Source organism: Triturus cristatus, chromosome 6, assembly GCF_964204655.1.
Source record: "Triturus cristatus chromosome 6, aTriCri1.1, whole genome shotgun sequence".
Taxonomy (NCBI): domain Eukaryota; kingdom Metazoa; phylum Chordata; class Amphibia; order Caudata; family Salamandridae; genus Triturus; species Triturus cristatus.
In genome coordinates, this window is record NC_140589.1 from 1858332599 (window position 1) to 1858348867 (window position 16269).

General features: G+C 41.0%; 1 protein-coding gene across 21 annotated transcripts in view; it reads right to left on the minus strand.

The window, feature by feature from the left end:
* LOC146822208 (uncharacterized) overlaps positions 1-16269 on the minus strand; it is a 260616-nt gene that overhangs the window by 119968 nt on the left and 124379 nt on the right. For 20 of the 21 annotated variants that reach the window (XM_085613358.1, XM_085613354.1, XM_085613342.1 and 17 more), the window contains 2 exons: positions 11308-11457; positions 5724-5864 (listed from right to left, as the gene is read on the minus strand). In XM_085613358.1, the coding sequence (XP_085469484.1) occupies positions 5724-5864; positions 11308-11457 (291 nt within the window). The remainder of the gene's footprint in view (positions 1-5723; positions 5865-11307; positions 11458-16269) is intronic. The other variant, XM_085613348.1, reaches the window with a different exon arrangement.

The window sequence follows — 16269 nt, forward strand, 5'->3', positions numbered from 1 at the left end:
ATGAAAACAGATGTAACACCTTTCAGTGCACCCTCCTTGCGACACCCTGGATAAGCCATATTTACTGTACAACGCTCCATGTCGCAAGGATTTACAGATACGTCAGTATTCCTGATGTATTCGTAGGTACAATAGTGAAGTATTGCTGGGGTGTGTCTGAAAACAGACGCAAATCCAGCAATGTGTCCTTTTACATGGGGCAAGCCCTATGTGAAAGGGCCTGCGTTACTCCTTACACCTGCTGTGAGAGAGGCGTAAGGATTTCACACAGTGGCGTCCTAGAAGTGTTGCAGTTAAATCTCATAGATTTCACTGCTGCAATTCTACGAGCCTTTTCTGCGCCGGAAAACCCACCCGGCATACATTATACTTCTTGTAGGTATAATGTAGCACAGGGGTTTACAAAGTGACACATCTGCCTAGATGCGTCGCTTTGTACATGTGGCACAGTGTGGCTCATATTTTACGCCATTGCATAATCAAAAAAAGTCGCAACGGCGGCGTAAAGGGCTCATAAATAAGGCCCCTAGTTTTTACCCTGCTGCGCTACCCATCTTTGTTTGTTACATTGGCTTCAAAATATTACTATATACTGTAAATAATTACATATGGGCACTGATCGAATTTGATATCCTGTAAGACTGAATGTGGCATTTCAAAAGGGTTATACCCTCTAGTACTCAGCAATGTTAGCCAGCAGTCCAGCCTTAGAAGATGTGTCGATTGGACAGCACCTTATCCTTTCTACTTGTGTTTATCCAAGAAGAATATAAAGGCTCTTTTTCCAGGCTATAGAATAAGACTGACAGTGAAAATGTATCAATGTTAGAGTTGATGTAGTAGTTGGCTCTTTAAGAGTCAGCTTTGTACCATTTAATCATTAGCACCAATTTCAAAATGTGGAGAAGCCTGAGATAGATGAAGTTTTAATGCCTTCAACTGATTGATAGTAAAAATGTTAATTATATTAAGTAGTTTTAAGCATGTGCAGAACAGTAGAGTATTAATAATACAGATGAGACAGGTAGATTCTATTTTCAGCTTGGTGGTAATATACCATGAATCACATGACAAGCACTAACATTAAAGAGTGGCCCATTTATTCTGTCTGGTATCTGTACAAATAAACTGAAATATTAGCCCATAGGTCTCCTGCTAGGGTCTTATTAGATAACTGTGGGGGAAACATCTGGGGCCCGATTCACAGAACTAACTTAAGACAAAATCCTAAACTTACTACTTATGGTATTCACAGAAGTTAGGATTTTGTCCTAAGTTTGACTTAAGACAAACTTAAGACAGATTTAAGACAAACTTAAGACAAACTTAAGACAAACTTAAGACAGACTTAAGACAAACTTAAGACAGACTTAAGACAAACTTAAGACAAACTTAAGACAAAATCCTGGGCCTGATTCACAGAACTAACTTAAGACAAAATCCTAAACTTACTACTTTTGGTATTCACAAAAGTTAGGATTTTGTCTTAAGTTTGTCTTAAGACAAACTTAAGACAGATTTAAGACAAACTTAAGACAGACTTAAGACTGACTTAAGACTAACTTAAGACAAACTTAAGACAGACTTAAGACAGACTTAAGACAGACTTAAGACAGACTTAAGGCAGACTTAAGACAGACTTAAGTTAGGAGTTTGTCTTAAGTTTGTCTTAAGTTTGTCTTAAGTTTGTCTTAAGTCTGTCTAAGTGGACCATGGAATTCTCTGGGCAAAACTAATCGAAATGGGGGCTCCCGAGGGCATTGTGTTCTTTTTAGCTCGTCTTTATACTAAACTACGAGCATGTGTCCGTTACGGACCTAAAGGGGAATGCACAACTATGTTCAAGATTGGGCGTGGAATTCGTCAGGGATGTGTGTTGGCCCCACTGCTTTTTACACTTTTTATTAATGAGATTGATTCTTTTCTCAAATCTCTGGCAGTGGATGCTCCCAAAATTAACAATGATTATGTCCCTGTGTTACTTTACGCGGACGACGCGGTTTTAATTTCACACACCACAAACGGCCTTCAACAGCTGATGGATGGCTTTCTGCAATTTATTAAAAGCAGAAAGTTAGTGTTAAATAAATCCAAAACTTATGTTATGGAATGTGGGCGCAGGTACGGAAAGAAACAGTTTTCATTTTTTATAGAGGGACAAAAGGTACAGGCTGTTGATAACTTTTCGTACTTGGGGGTCACTTTTTCAAATAAAAATGCTTGGGCCAATGAACATAAAAATGTCCGGGCTAAGATGGCACGGAATTTTTACAATGGCTACAAAACTGGGAGACAGGCGGGTCAACGCCATGCTGAAAATCTTTCAGTCTCGTTGTGTATCAATCGCCCTGTACGGAGCTAGCATCTGGGGCTATGCCCCGGCCGGATCTCTCCAGGTTGAAGAGAATGTATTCCTGAAGAGACTTTTGTGCCTGCCAAGCTCTGTTTCTAACGCTTTAGTGCATAGCGAATTGGGTATTTATCATCTTGCCGATTTGATTCTCCTTAGGCCATTGATCCTATGGCGCTCCATTTGGATAAAAGAAGAGACCTCTTTGTGCAGAGCTATTATTTCTGATTGTCTTTCTTTGGACCATTACTTAAAGATCCCATGGTTAAAGTATATTGAGGATAATTTTCGGGAGATCTTTAGCATTAACATCATTGCGGATCAATATGGGGCTACTGAGCTGTCAAAATCGATCTTAGGCAGTGTTTTTTACAACAGTTTACCATCAAAAGGCATCAAAAAAGCTCTGTCCTCTCATCTTATGTTTTTTATTACGATTTAAATGAATTTGTGGGTTTCCAGCCGTATTTGTCACAAGTAACTAGGAAGGCACATCGGTTTGTGTTGACTAGACTTAGAATGGGAGTAGTCCACAACCTTGTTGCCTTCCCTTCTCTGCACCTACATCCTGCTGGCCCCTGTCTATGTGACAACACTTCCTCTCAAAGCACTGTGCATTTTCTTCTGCTTTGTCGACTGTATAAATATCTGCGAATTGCATATTTGAAACCCCTGTTTGCCAAATTTGGAGTCAGGTCAACACGTGACTGCATGAGTTTGCTTTTTAATTTACACCACCCTGATGTGTGTTTTTATACGGCTACCTTTCTCCTTAAATCAATTAATGCAAGGAAAAGTATGCTTTTTTAACTGTTTTAAACTGATGTATTTCCTGTTTTAGACTGCTGTTTTATATTGCTGTCTTTTTAATGCTGTGCTTTTATGAACTTGTTTTTTTGTTCGAATAAAGCCTTATGAAATGAAATGACTTACACACTCAAGTACGATTGATGCAAAATCAATTTGACTAAACAGTGAGATAGTCTAACACCCAATTCAGTACACATAAAAAGAGGAAAAGATAAGGAGAAATAAAGATATTTCACCTCGTTGCACCTCACTTAGGGAGGTATAGCATTTGATGCATTCCCAGGCTACCAGTAATTTTAAATCTGGGAGTGTGCCAAAATCCATGGGCAGTTGCGTTGAAACACCAATGCTCAACCCATGGAACACCTCCCTGGGGCAGAGTAACGCAGTGCTACATTGTGCTACTCTAGATTTATCAAGCCATGGAGGGCCATGCAAGGTGGCCTTGCGTGGCTTGATCAATCTGACTTTATTGTTGCGTAGCCCTTGCCCCCCCTTGCATGGTGCATGGGCAACGCAGAAACAATGATAATATGCCCCAAAGTGTAAAATAAGTGGAGTAGATATCTCTTTCATCTGAAAATCATGAGATGATATTTGAAAATGTGGAGACCTGGCAGTTATAAATATTAAATAAAAGTGTCCAAAATAGACCCTATTAGAAAACCTAAAGACAAACACAGAATAAGATGAAACATCACAAACTACTATACAGAAAAAAAGCATAGCAGAATATTTACTCACTGGAAATAAATCCAAATACCGAAAACCTATGACCAAATACAGTGTGAGTTATCACAACATATAGAGTAAAACCAAATATATTAAAAATGCATTTTGGGCCACAAATAAAACAAAATCCACTTCCTGATTCACTAAAAACCTAATCCTGTTGGTAACTACTCCAAAACAAGGCCAATTTCACAAAGTAGGATTGTTGACAGGAGACCCACAGTGGTGTTAGAGAAGGACCAAAAATTGTAGGAACAGAAGCAAAATAGCTTGTCATTTCCATCATAAACTAAACAGTTTGTGTTAACATTATACTATATTGCCTAATCCCAAAGCTGTGACAATACTGAATTGACATTGAGATAATTAGAGAGATGGTGAGGTTTTGTTTATATAATGTGTGACAGGAAATTCAAGGGATAGAGAAAAATAGAGACTAAAGACACATCAACCTCACCCCCAAAGGATATGGCATTTTTTTTCCACAGCAGTGACAAAATGTTTGAACAATTAAACTGAACAGATGTCACATCTTGTGTTCCCAGTTTGAGTGCCACTGTGGCATGCAGCCATTAAGATGAAGGTTACTGAGTTCCCACCACTTTGTTGCCAAACATTGCATCTTGTCGTTATGGGGTGAATGAGGCCTGGCATGCACCCCTTTTTTATTTGAGATACTCCTGCCCTAGTTTTAATTAAGTTAACTAATTCTACCCTAGTGGAGGCATGAAGCAGGGGTCAACCACCCAGTCTGGGTGTAACATGTTAATAGGCTATTTGAGACATGGATTACCTACCATTCTGTAGGTCTCCTTTTGCTATACTATGAGGAGTGGAAACCACAGATACAGGTCTGCAGAAGCATACTATCCTGAAAATTGTTTACACTCAAAAGTTCAAAGAATCAGACACCTAAGAATCCATGAGTGGGAGAATGGAACCATTTCACACGGATTGTAACCTCTGAACCCCAAATTAGTGTATTTTATTCTCTATTTCTCTAATTGCCACTTATCACCATTCACTTCTTTTTCTTTTTTCTATTTCCCGCTTGGTATTCTGAGCTATTTTGTTTGTTATCCCTGCACCTCATACGCTTCCCTCAATTTGTCATTTTGGTAGTTTACCTGTCTGCACAATTACAGTTTTTTCTAAACTGGGTTTATTCTCTAGTATCCGTACCGCAGACCCTCCAGACCACTGAAGTGAGGTTGCCACACTAATATGTGCTGCCACAGGTGTAGAGTACCTCTGTGGCTTCAGGAAGCTTCTTTGCACCAGTTGAGCAGTACCCAATCTATACCTCTTACATATGCCTCATGCTCTTTTGTAAGGTTCCCCCTAGCTGGGTACTCTGAGAAATGATGAGAAACCTCACCAGATGTCTGCTGTCTTCCAATGCTTGCATAGTCCTTGATGTTTAAAAAACACAACAATAGTGTATTCAACTCAAATACTTTCCCATTTAAACAGGCTGCCCCATACTGCCAGACCATGTTTCTGTCAGCACCCTGCTGTGACAGCTCATGAACTTGAAGATCTTTGTTTTAAGCTCTGCAGTAAGATAAAGTGCGATCTGATTAGTAAAATAGGTTCTGCACATAAAATGTCAAACTCCACAGGTTCTCTTTAAGACAGCGATACATGAACCAGGATATGACAGGGTCGGTAAGGACTAAGAGCATTATACCTTTTTGTTGGCCATTGCTTTTGGCTATGGTGTCAGCAGTTGGGGTGATAGGGGAAGATGAGGGGGCACTTAGTCACAAGTCCCTTTAAGAGAAACATTTACATCCTCAAATGTCTTCTTGTGAGTGGCTGTGAGTAATACCTGTAGCCGGATCCTTGCACTTAAGTCCGCAGTGGAAGTGGCAGCACCTCTGATTTCCTGTGCAGTTGCTGTCATTCTTGCACTGATCCGGTTCAGCTTTTTTGCACACAACTGTGTCTTTTGGACATTCACCAGTTTTCACTGTAACAGAGGAGGTTACAAGATTCAGCGACCTTTTCATACAGTGGCACAGTAGAGACTTAATAGGAACCCCTGACTCGCTCGCCCCAAACACAACAAAAGTGTTATCGTATTAACCGCATTTACACCACAACCATAGCAATCTTAAATAAAAAAAATCCACCATTTGTTTGCTTACTTCTTCAAAGATATAGGGCCGCATTTATGAAAACTATTGCATAGTTGCATGAAAACAGAGATGTAACACCTTTCAGTGCGCCCTCCTTGCGACACCCTGGATGCTCCATATTTACTGTACAACGCTCCATGTCGCAAGGATTTACAGATACGTCAGTATTCCTGATGTATTCGTAGGTACAATAGTGAAGTATTGCTGGGGTGTGTCTGAAAACAGATGCAACTCCAGCAATGTGTCCTTTTACATGGGGCAAGCCCTATGTGAAAGGGCCTGCGTTACTCCTTACACCTGCTTTGAGAGAGGCGTAAGGATTTCACACAGTGGCGTCCTAGAAGTGCAATTCTACGAGCCTTTTCTGTGCCGGAAAGCCCACCCGGCATACATTATACTTCTTGCAGGTATAATGTAGCACAGGGGTTTACAAAGTGACACATCTGCCTAGATGCGTCACTTTGTAAATGTGGCACAGTGTGGCTCATATTTTACGCCATTGCATAATCACAAAAAGTCGCAACGGCGGCGTAAAGGGCTCATAAATAAGGCCCCTAGTTTTTACCCTGCTGCGCTACCCATCTTTGTTTGTTACATTGGCCTCAAAATACTACTACATACTGTAAATAATTACATATGGGCACTGATCGAATTTGATATCCTGTAAGACTGAATGTGGCATTTCAAAAGGGTTATACCCTCTAGTACTCAGCAATGTTAGCCAGCAGTTCAGCCTTAGAAGATGTGTCGATTTTCTACAACTAAAATATAATTTGGACAGCACCTTATCCTTTCTACTTATGTTTATCCAAGAAGAATATAAAGGCTCTTTTTCCAGGCTATAGAATTAGACTGACAGTGAAAATGTATCAATGTTAGAGTTGATGTACTAGTTGGCTCTTTACGAATCAGCTTTGTACCATTTAATCATTAGCACCAATTTCAAAATGTGGAGAAGCCTGAGATGGATGAAGTTTTAATGCTTTCAACTGACTGATAGTAAAAATGTTAATTATATTAAGTAGTTTTAAGCATGTGCAGAACAGTAGAGTATTAATAATACAGATGAGACAGGTAGATTCTATTTTCAGCTTGGTGGTAATATACCATGAATCACATGACAAGCACTAACATTAAAGAGTGGCCCATTTATTCTGTCTGGTATCTGTACAAATAAACTGAAATATTAGCCCATAGGTCTCCTGCCAGGGTCTTATTAGATAACTGTGGGGGAAACATCTGGAGTGTAGCCCCTTACTGAGCTGCCCCATGTGCCCCTAACAAAACAATATCCTAAAGGAATTTGTAGCTGAAAACTGAAGAGATGTAGATCATGACCCATCAACCAAAAAGGTAGTGGGAGGACCGGTCAGAGAATAGAGGAACATAATTAGGAGAACAACCCTCATTGAAATAATTACTCTTGATTTAAGGTGCAAAGGCTAAGCATGCAGGTGTGAAAAAGGACTCCTGCTTGAGCTATGCAATATCTTGCACTTACTGTAGTTATAGATATTAGCAAGAGAAAACACTTTTCTGAACAAAGGAATAATTCTTTTAGGATCTGGTCACACCTATGTGTCAGCTTCAGTTTCATAAAACTCATGACACTACTTTGCTGCACTTGCAACCAAGCGTCAACAGAGGTGCAGAACTTTCTCTCATCCATACTATATAAAAACTGTTTCAGATTAAATGATCAGCATTATGTCATCTCCCTGGCCAGTCAATCAATCAATCAAAAATTAAGAGTACAAGTGTAGAATCTACACTTGTAGAAGAAATGAAGTCACAGCTGCGGTGCAGTTTAAATAGAGGAAATATAAATATGTTCCTCACTCTAGGCAAAATAAATATCCCATTGTTAGATCTGTCATCCTTAGGGTTGGCTTCCCCCAAACATTTTGCTTCAATCCTCCTATTTTTTGCTGATCTTGTTTCTGCTGGCCTAAGTACTCTGTGTCCTTTACCACTGCTTACCAGTGCTAAAGTGCCTGTGCTCTCTCCTTTAAACATGGTAGGATTGGCTTACGCCCAATTGATATATTTAATTTACTTTACCTGTAAATTAAATGCTACTAGTGAACCTGTAGCACTTATTGTTCCACACGCTTAAGAAGCTCTACAAAACAGATCTCAGGCCTGACATTGAAGCCTGTGTGAGCAGTTTTAAACGGTAATTTTAACCTACCAAATAAAGCTTTTGCCAGGCATAGACCCGCTGTTTTAATACATACAAGACACCCATTGGGTAGACCCTGAACAACCCAAAGGGCAGGATGCAGTATATTTGAAATATTGGACATGTACATTTAACGTTTAAACGTCTTGGGAGAAAAAACTCCAAAATGTGTTTTTCTCTACTGCAAGGCCTACCTTTCCCATCGGAGGACATTGGGTTGCCTTCTTACTTTTAATAAGTGATAACTTTCAATTGGGAGCAGGCAGACAGGCCGTGCTTTGTGTCTAACAAGTTGTATTTATAAACCCTCTTTAATGGTAAAGTCAGATTTTTAGTCACAATTCTGAAAATGCCACTTTTAGAATGTTGGCATTTTCTTGCTCCATCCATTCTGTGTTTCCTGCCTGTATCCTGGATCACATGAATAAGCGTAGCATGCAGTTGGCCTTTGTGCACTGCTCACAGACAGTGAGACAACGAGCAGCTAGGTGTTTGCAGGATGGGTCACTCTAAGTTGACGAAGGGCAAGAGCTGTCACCTACCACACATGCACATCACAAAGATCCTGACAAGGCACACTGACAAAGGGGTTTGGCCCCAGTCTATTTTAACCCTAGACAATCTGGGGCCATGGAAGGGGGCAGAAAATGTCAAACCAATCAGGAGGTTGAAACCTTCAAAATCTTCTACTTCAAAGTGGGCAGCAGATATAAATATTTGACCCTTAGACCCAAGTCTTCAGTATACATTCAGACCTGTGGAAGACTTTAATGAAGGACTGCTGTGTAGCTCTGCTGCAAACAGGACTGCTACTTTGCTGCCCTGCTGACCTCCTCCCAGAGTCAGAAGGAGTGGACATGTATCTTGAACTCAAGAACACCAGAGTGACTTCAAGGGCTAGTTGGCTGGCCTCATGATCAGAAGCCTCAGGGACTGAACCGACTTCTTCCATCTTCAACCCAGCACCTGAACTTTCCCAGCTGTGAGTCCTACCTTCACGAGCAGTGCCACCCCTTTCCTGGACCCTTGAAAGTGTGCCTTTAGGTGCTCTGCCAGCCCACCCATGGTATCAGCAGAACTGATGCATCAAAGTATAGCCTCAGTAAAACTCTGTGTCCGAGTCGCTATGCAATGCATCTCCTCTCTAAACTCCACAACAGGAGCATTGCATTACCCATCCTTGGTGCAGGACTTTGCATCACTGCTCACAGCAACGCATCCTCAGTTCAGGTCTTCGCATTGCAAACCCCTTGATGACAGTTTCCTCAATGATAATGCAAGGCCTTCCATTGCAGTTCCTAAGTACTACCACTGCACAACTCTGCAACAGGATTTAAGGTACTTTTGATCAGTGGGGCTAACTTGATCCCTGAAGACAGCATGCGCTCCATCCTGGTTGGCATGAACCAATGACTTTGTTGGGGTCTAGCGTGAACAGATAACCACAGTTGGGCCCTCGTACTTTTTTATGCTGTGTTCACTCAAAAAAGGCAACAGTAGGTCAGAAGACCTCTGTGGAAGCACTCTCAAGAAGACCAAGGGGTCCATTAGGATCTACATCCTTCCGGGAAGACCGTCCGCCGCTTTCGGCCCGGTGGACGAGTCGACCGGGCGGTAAAGGGTTTAATATGGTGGCGGTGTCTGCTAGACACCGACATCCATTTCAGGATGCAGGTGGGAGGCAGCCTTTCCGCCAAGGAAAGGCATGCAGAGTTTGAAGTTAGGGGCCCGTTGAGGGCCCCCAGGGTGTTGGGGGGTACCCCCCTGCATTTGCATGCACAAGGTGGCAGGCACCGCGCGGTGCCTGCCATGTTGTGCATGCAAATGCACAACATGCATTTCTGACATCGCGGAGGGTGCTGCTGAAAGCACCGCCCACTGCAATGTCAGGAATGCGGGATGCGCCCGCCATTATGGTGGGGGTATCTTAATGCCTAAAGCGGGACCGCTGCATACATAGCGGGCAGTCCCATTACCCGGACCTGTCCGCCCGCCATACTATAGAGCCCCCAAGTGTCTGCACCACATATGTATTACAAAAGATGCTAGAATGCACATGTTTGTGTAGTCTGGAGTTGAGGCTGGAGAGGACATATTTCAGAGATATATAAATACAAGTATATAAACAATACAGAAAGTCAGCAAAAAAGTACTTCTAGGAAGAGGAGCAGTTAGATATGGTGAGTAACAGATTAAATGATCCTTCATGAAAGAGTTGTATATGCATAGAGCCATGTAACAGCAAGGGTGGTGCGACGAGAACCATGAATGGAGTAAAATCAAAAAGACATAGAACAGGAACATGGAAGTAAGGATAATGTAAGAACATACACAAAGCTGAAGACAGAAACACTCTGTGGTGTTAAAGTAGCAGGGAAACTGCAGTAGATGCCAGTGGCACATATATGCAATCAGTTGTACATCAGAACATTGAATAGAGAAATATCATCTGAAATATATATTGTGTTCTTAATACCATCTACAAAAATACTGTTTTTATCATAGTAAATTTTCTAGTATAAATTGCTGTGAAGTGATACTTTATGACATAATATATATGGGCATAATAATTTGAAGATATTCTGAAAAACAATATTCGATTGTCACACCCTGGCATCAGTGTCTTGGTATCGATGTAGTTATGTGTGGCTTCGTATACTATCTTTTCCCTTGGTCACCCAAAGGGAGGAGAAGGTCTAATGTTAGGCAGATTGTGTTCTTAGTTAACTTTTGGGGAAATAAAGCTAGAAACCATATTCCTTGAAATTATTTGGAAGTTAAGCAGTATTATGAAGCTTTCCATGATAAACAATGAACAAATGAGGTGCATAACAGTGGGAAGAACAGCCAGTGAGGTTTCTAAGGTGGGGTGGCAGTGGAGAGCTGAGGAACACATTGAAAAATTGAAAGGAAATTATGTCTACAAGACATTTTGTAAACACTTTTGAGGCTCTGCCCTGGAAGCAATGTTTTAAAGAAGTCACAGACTATGGATGTCTCCAATGTCCTTGTTCCTTTACAACAGTTTTTCGAGCCTTGTCTGGATAAATACAAACATCCAAAAGGTGCTTGAGTGAAGAAGTGGTTGTTACCTGGCACAGGATTCTTGCATTCCTGATTGCAAATCTCGATGCAGCACTTCTGCTCTCCTGGGCAGTCTCTGTCTTTGCTACACTTGTGATTGTATGGGGGCGGGCGATCGCACCATGAAATCCGCCTGGGACACTCACCAGATTTCACTTCTAAGAAAAGACAGACATGTGTAAATAACACAACCCATCTTTGACTTCTATCTGAATCATTTATCTGGAACAGAATACATTACAAAAAATATGGGGTAAATCTGTCACTTACAGGCCTTCTTCTGTATAAGAAGGGAATATGAAATTTACAGTCAGGGAGTAGAAATATTATACACAATGATGGGGGTGAGCATGATATACAGGAAGACAGGCATGAATAGATTTCAGAATGGGAGAGAAAAGGATGGTTGAGGAAGAACCAACAGCATAAAACGTTACTCCAGGATGTCAGGATTCAGAGAGCTACTCCTGATGTTTCATGATATAAAATTATAGAATATTAAGGAGAGTTTTGGGAGACATAATCTTTATGGTTGGAGGTCATCGTGAGATACCAGGCTGTATCACAAGGGACCCAAAAGTTACACCTGGATTCTGACGTCTATGAGGGACTGGGGTCAGCTGAATAGGGCTTTGTCACCTTTAAATTCTAGAAAATTGTATTCCCTCTACATCCAATGCAGCCCAAGTTAACACAGGACTGACCAGGACATACTTTTCTAAAGATGCACTTTCAAAATCCAAAGACAAATAATTATGAACATTCCAGTTCTAACTAGGCACTCACTTCACAAATGTCACTGGACAAATCAGAGATTTACATTTTCGGCTCATTTTGTGCAATTTCTGCAGATTTTTGTAATCACTTCTACATTTTCAGTACCATAGTCACAAATGTGACCTGCACATTGTGGGATATGCAGGCGAAACACACAAGTCTTATTCTGCCATATATTTCATATTCTGCATGTGTCCAATATTTAGGTATACAGTGATGTCCCTTCTCGAGGCTCAGAGGCAAAGATCATGATCGTTCACCTACGTAGGCGAAGCAAGAGCACCTCAGAGGAGAAGTCTAACCAAAGGAGTGAAATATAAATACTACAGCAAGTATCTTGCAGCCCAGGTGCTATGACGTATGGGACAAAAGATAACCAGACAGTTGTTTTCAAGAAGCACTCACTGTCTTACTCTTCACATATTCTGTGATGTGGTGTGAAGAGAGCATCAGTATGTGAATGTACAAAGCCCTTCAATATACCCTGATCACACTTCCAGGACAGCCACAACTTTTCAAGACACTTGGCAACTCACTTGTGCATGTTTGAAAGATATGCACATGTTCAAATATGCTTTTACTAAGTTTTGCACAAGTAGATTCAGACCCCTTTCTTACAAACTCTCTCTAGAACAACTGTGTATATAATGAATAATGGTTACATAAGTAGGAGGCTCTCGGATAATAAGTTTCAGATTTAGGTGCATTCTGGTGCATCCAGGGAAGCTGGGAGAATGTTCCACACTCAAGTTAAGAAATAGGGCAGTACCCTGAATGTGACAGATACCTGTCATTAGCTTAGAGAGCTGTTGTTAGCTTTGAAATGCAGGTTTTATAAGATTCATCTAGTACATTTCAGGTATGTACAGTGTCCTGCCCCCCTATCTACAGTCCGGGCTCAGCCTAAAACAGAAACACAAACGAAGATTTCACGCCAACATCAGTTGTCACACACTCCTGACACTGATACCTGTCTCTGGAGCCTTGCACTTTAATCCACAGTGGAAGTAGCAGCACTTCCAATCCTGTGTGCAGTCATCATCACTCTTGCACTGTGGGACATCTGGTTTGATGCACCTTTTGTTGTCTTTGAGGCACATTCATGGCTTTGGTAAAACTGAATTTATTTTTACTTTGTGTCTTCTCTTGAACCAAACCATGAAAACAAATGACAACCCAGATAATGGTATGCTAATGAGCAGGTTTTGGGGGTGTTGTTTATGAGTGACTGTTGACTCCAGGTTTGATTGTATTCCTTTAGCATTCCTTGTCTCTCTTACATTACTGGCTGTCCTCGAAATCAGCAACTTGAGGTAGGTACATTAGAGACAGTGAACAACGTTACATCTGGCATTACCTATGCACATAGAGGGCTTCATGCCCTGAATTAATATGGCAATACTAAGGGATACAGTGGGCATTGTGCTTATTATAGTGCCCCCCTTTAGTATGGCATAAAAGGTAAGCACAGAAAGCAGTTTCATTGTGGGGGCAGGTTTAAGATGGCATTTGGAACGGTGGTGATTTATTGGGCAATGCTATCATGGTCTAAGTTTGACAATATTGGTGAACACAACAAGAAGCTCCATCATGGTGTTTGCTTCAATTAAGGCCATGCCAGTGAGCACTTAGGGGTCTCTTATCATAGTGACCTAGTTAAGTATTTTCACTCTGTACTTGATTCTACATATTCCATGAAAAGCCCTAAATGACATTTTTTAAAATTTTAAATCTCCACCTGGAAAACAGTAGCCACATGATTTAAAGTTATTTTCCACTTACTTTCAAAAATCTAATTCAAAGGTGAATGTCGATTTGTAATACCTTTAATGGAAAAGGACATTTTTAAAATGTATACCAGGTATTGCCTGAGAGATAGTTTATCTCTCAGCCCCAATTCTCCTTCCTAAGTTAACAAGACCAGCCCACATAGCTACAATATATTTTTGTTAAAAAAATATGGCACCTGTCATGTAACAGTCAGGCATTTTCCTAATGCAAGAAACAAACCTTGATTACTAAGGAACGCTGCAGAAGTTCTTCTGTTATTCAAAAGATCACAAAGAAAAACAATTTTTGCTTAAATCTTACATTCTATCTCACGTCCCTCCAAACTTGTCTACAGCAAAAAATTGTGAATATAGGTAAATGCACAAGGGCTGCAACTTGGATGTTGCAGGTGCTTGTTTTTAGTTATTGGTATTTTGCAGAGACTTGCTCAGGTTATCTAGTATTCACTTTCTCTATTTTGCAGTCAGGGTCTGTCATTATCATCTGAAAAAGGGTGTTTAATTATTAGCAATGTATTATTTATGGGAAGAAGCCCTTCCAAATGGTACATTATTGTAATAAAGTCATTCCACTGCCATATTGAGTCATTTTTGAGATTAACATACTTTGCGGCTGACTTTCAGTATCTTTTTATTTCACTGAGGACTACATAAGACTTGAGCAGTTCATCTAGTCTGGTTTTCTCTCTTTGCACAATGGGGCTTGTCCGCTCCTTGTTGAGATTATAATGAAGGACTACATGCCTCAGAAGGTATTGTAAGAATATGCATCTCATAACTGAACTGGAGAAGACATGACAGCTTTCAAAATGCAAAGGTCTTTTAGCAGAGTAAGATGGTAAGTGAAAATAGTGCTCCATCTCTATGAAGGAGGCAATTTTGCAAGCAAAGTCTCCCTGAGAGGAGAATCCTGTAACAGATGTATTCTCACTTCTTACACATATCACAATATTTTTAGTTAATCTTGCCCCAAAACAAGGATCAGAGCAGGTATTGGCTAGAACCCTCAGCTTTTCTAAGCAGTATGTTCCACCATCTGTGGTAGCACTAATTGGAGGTGGGCCACTGGAAAGGCATGATTTGCATGAATGGCCTATCAGCATTGGTTGCTGTGACAGGAGCCCCTTCTCTTCTGGGTCAAGGTGCAGACACAAGAGGAGGGGTGCCCTCAAGTGCTCTAGAAATAGAGCAGTTGACAAGTGCTGTTACACTAATCAGTTATTACTGCCTGTGGGTGGTGACTTACTTTTTATCATAGGTGTGTTCTTGTTTCAGCATGCCTCTAAAATATGGAGACTTCTTTGGAAATATCACACAGCACACATTGCATGATGGTTGTTACATGGCCTGGGATCCCTGCATTCCCGTGCACAATAGTCGACGCAGCACTTCTGCGCTCCTGGGCAGCTGCTGTAATTGCTACACTGATGCAGGTATGGTGCTGGATAATCACATATCTTAGCACGTGTTGGACATTCACCAGGTTTAACTGCACGAGAAACAGCAACGGACATGAAAACCACAGACCATAGACCAATCTCCGAGTCACTGTCAGAGCTCAGTATTATTTGTTTCTTACTCTCATATGCAAAACAATAAAATAAACCCTTCAATCCATTTTCATCATAGCCAACATGGTGGGTAATAAACAGAGTCCTGAGCATATAATTTTTTTTAACATTCAACTATCCTCTATCAGCTACAATTAAAAATCTCAACAGTGGAAAAGCTCCTGAAACAAATGTTGTGTTTGTAGAGCTTGTAGTGAGCTGGTTGGACAAGTTAGTACTAACTTGTTACGAGTTCTTTTTTCAATCTGTTGATCTCCTACATTCATGGAAAACCAGCACCATTACTCTGATGCACAAAGTTGGCAAACTCTCTGGTCCATCATCTTACAAACTCACATGACTGTTGGAAACAGACACTGGAGGTACACAGTGGAGGGACACCAAATCAGACAGACTGAAAACATCGTGGCACTACTTCAAGAGGGAATCATTGCTTTTTAATGGTGGGGAAGATGTTTACCTTGCATCATCTCATATATAAATTCACAGTAGTAAAGGGACTATCAATATATGTACATTTTGGGATTTTGCTATGGTTGGCGACTTAATATCTGGAGAAATCATAAGATAAAACAGCAAACCGCTATTCAATCAATCAGGGTTGGTAAAGCACAGCTACTCACACGCAAGGGTCTCAAGGTGCTGGGGGGCGGCTCGTTGAGTGATGGGGTCATGGTCTTGAGGTCCTTCCCAAACTAGAGCAGTGTAGGGACTTGCCAGAGATGGAGGGGTAGGTCGTTCCAGGCCTCGGCTGCCAGGTAGGAAAAGGACTTTCCTTCTGATCTGGTCTTGTAGATGCGTGGGATGGTGGTCAGAGAGAGGTCAGCTGATC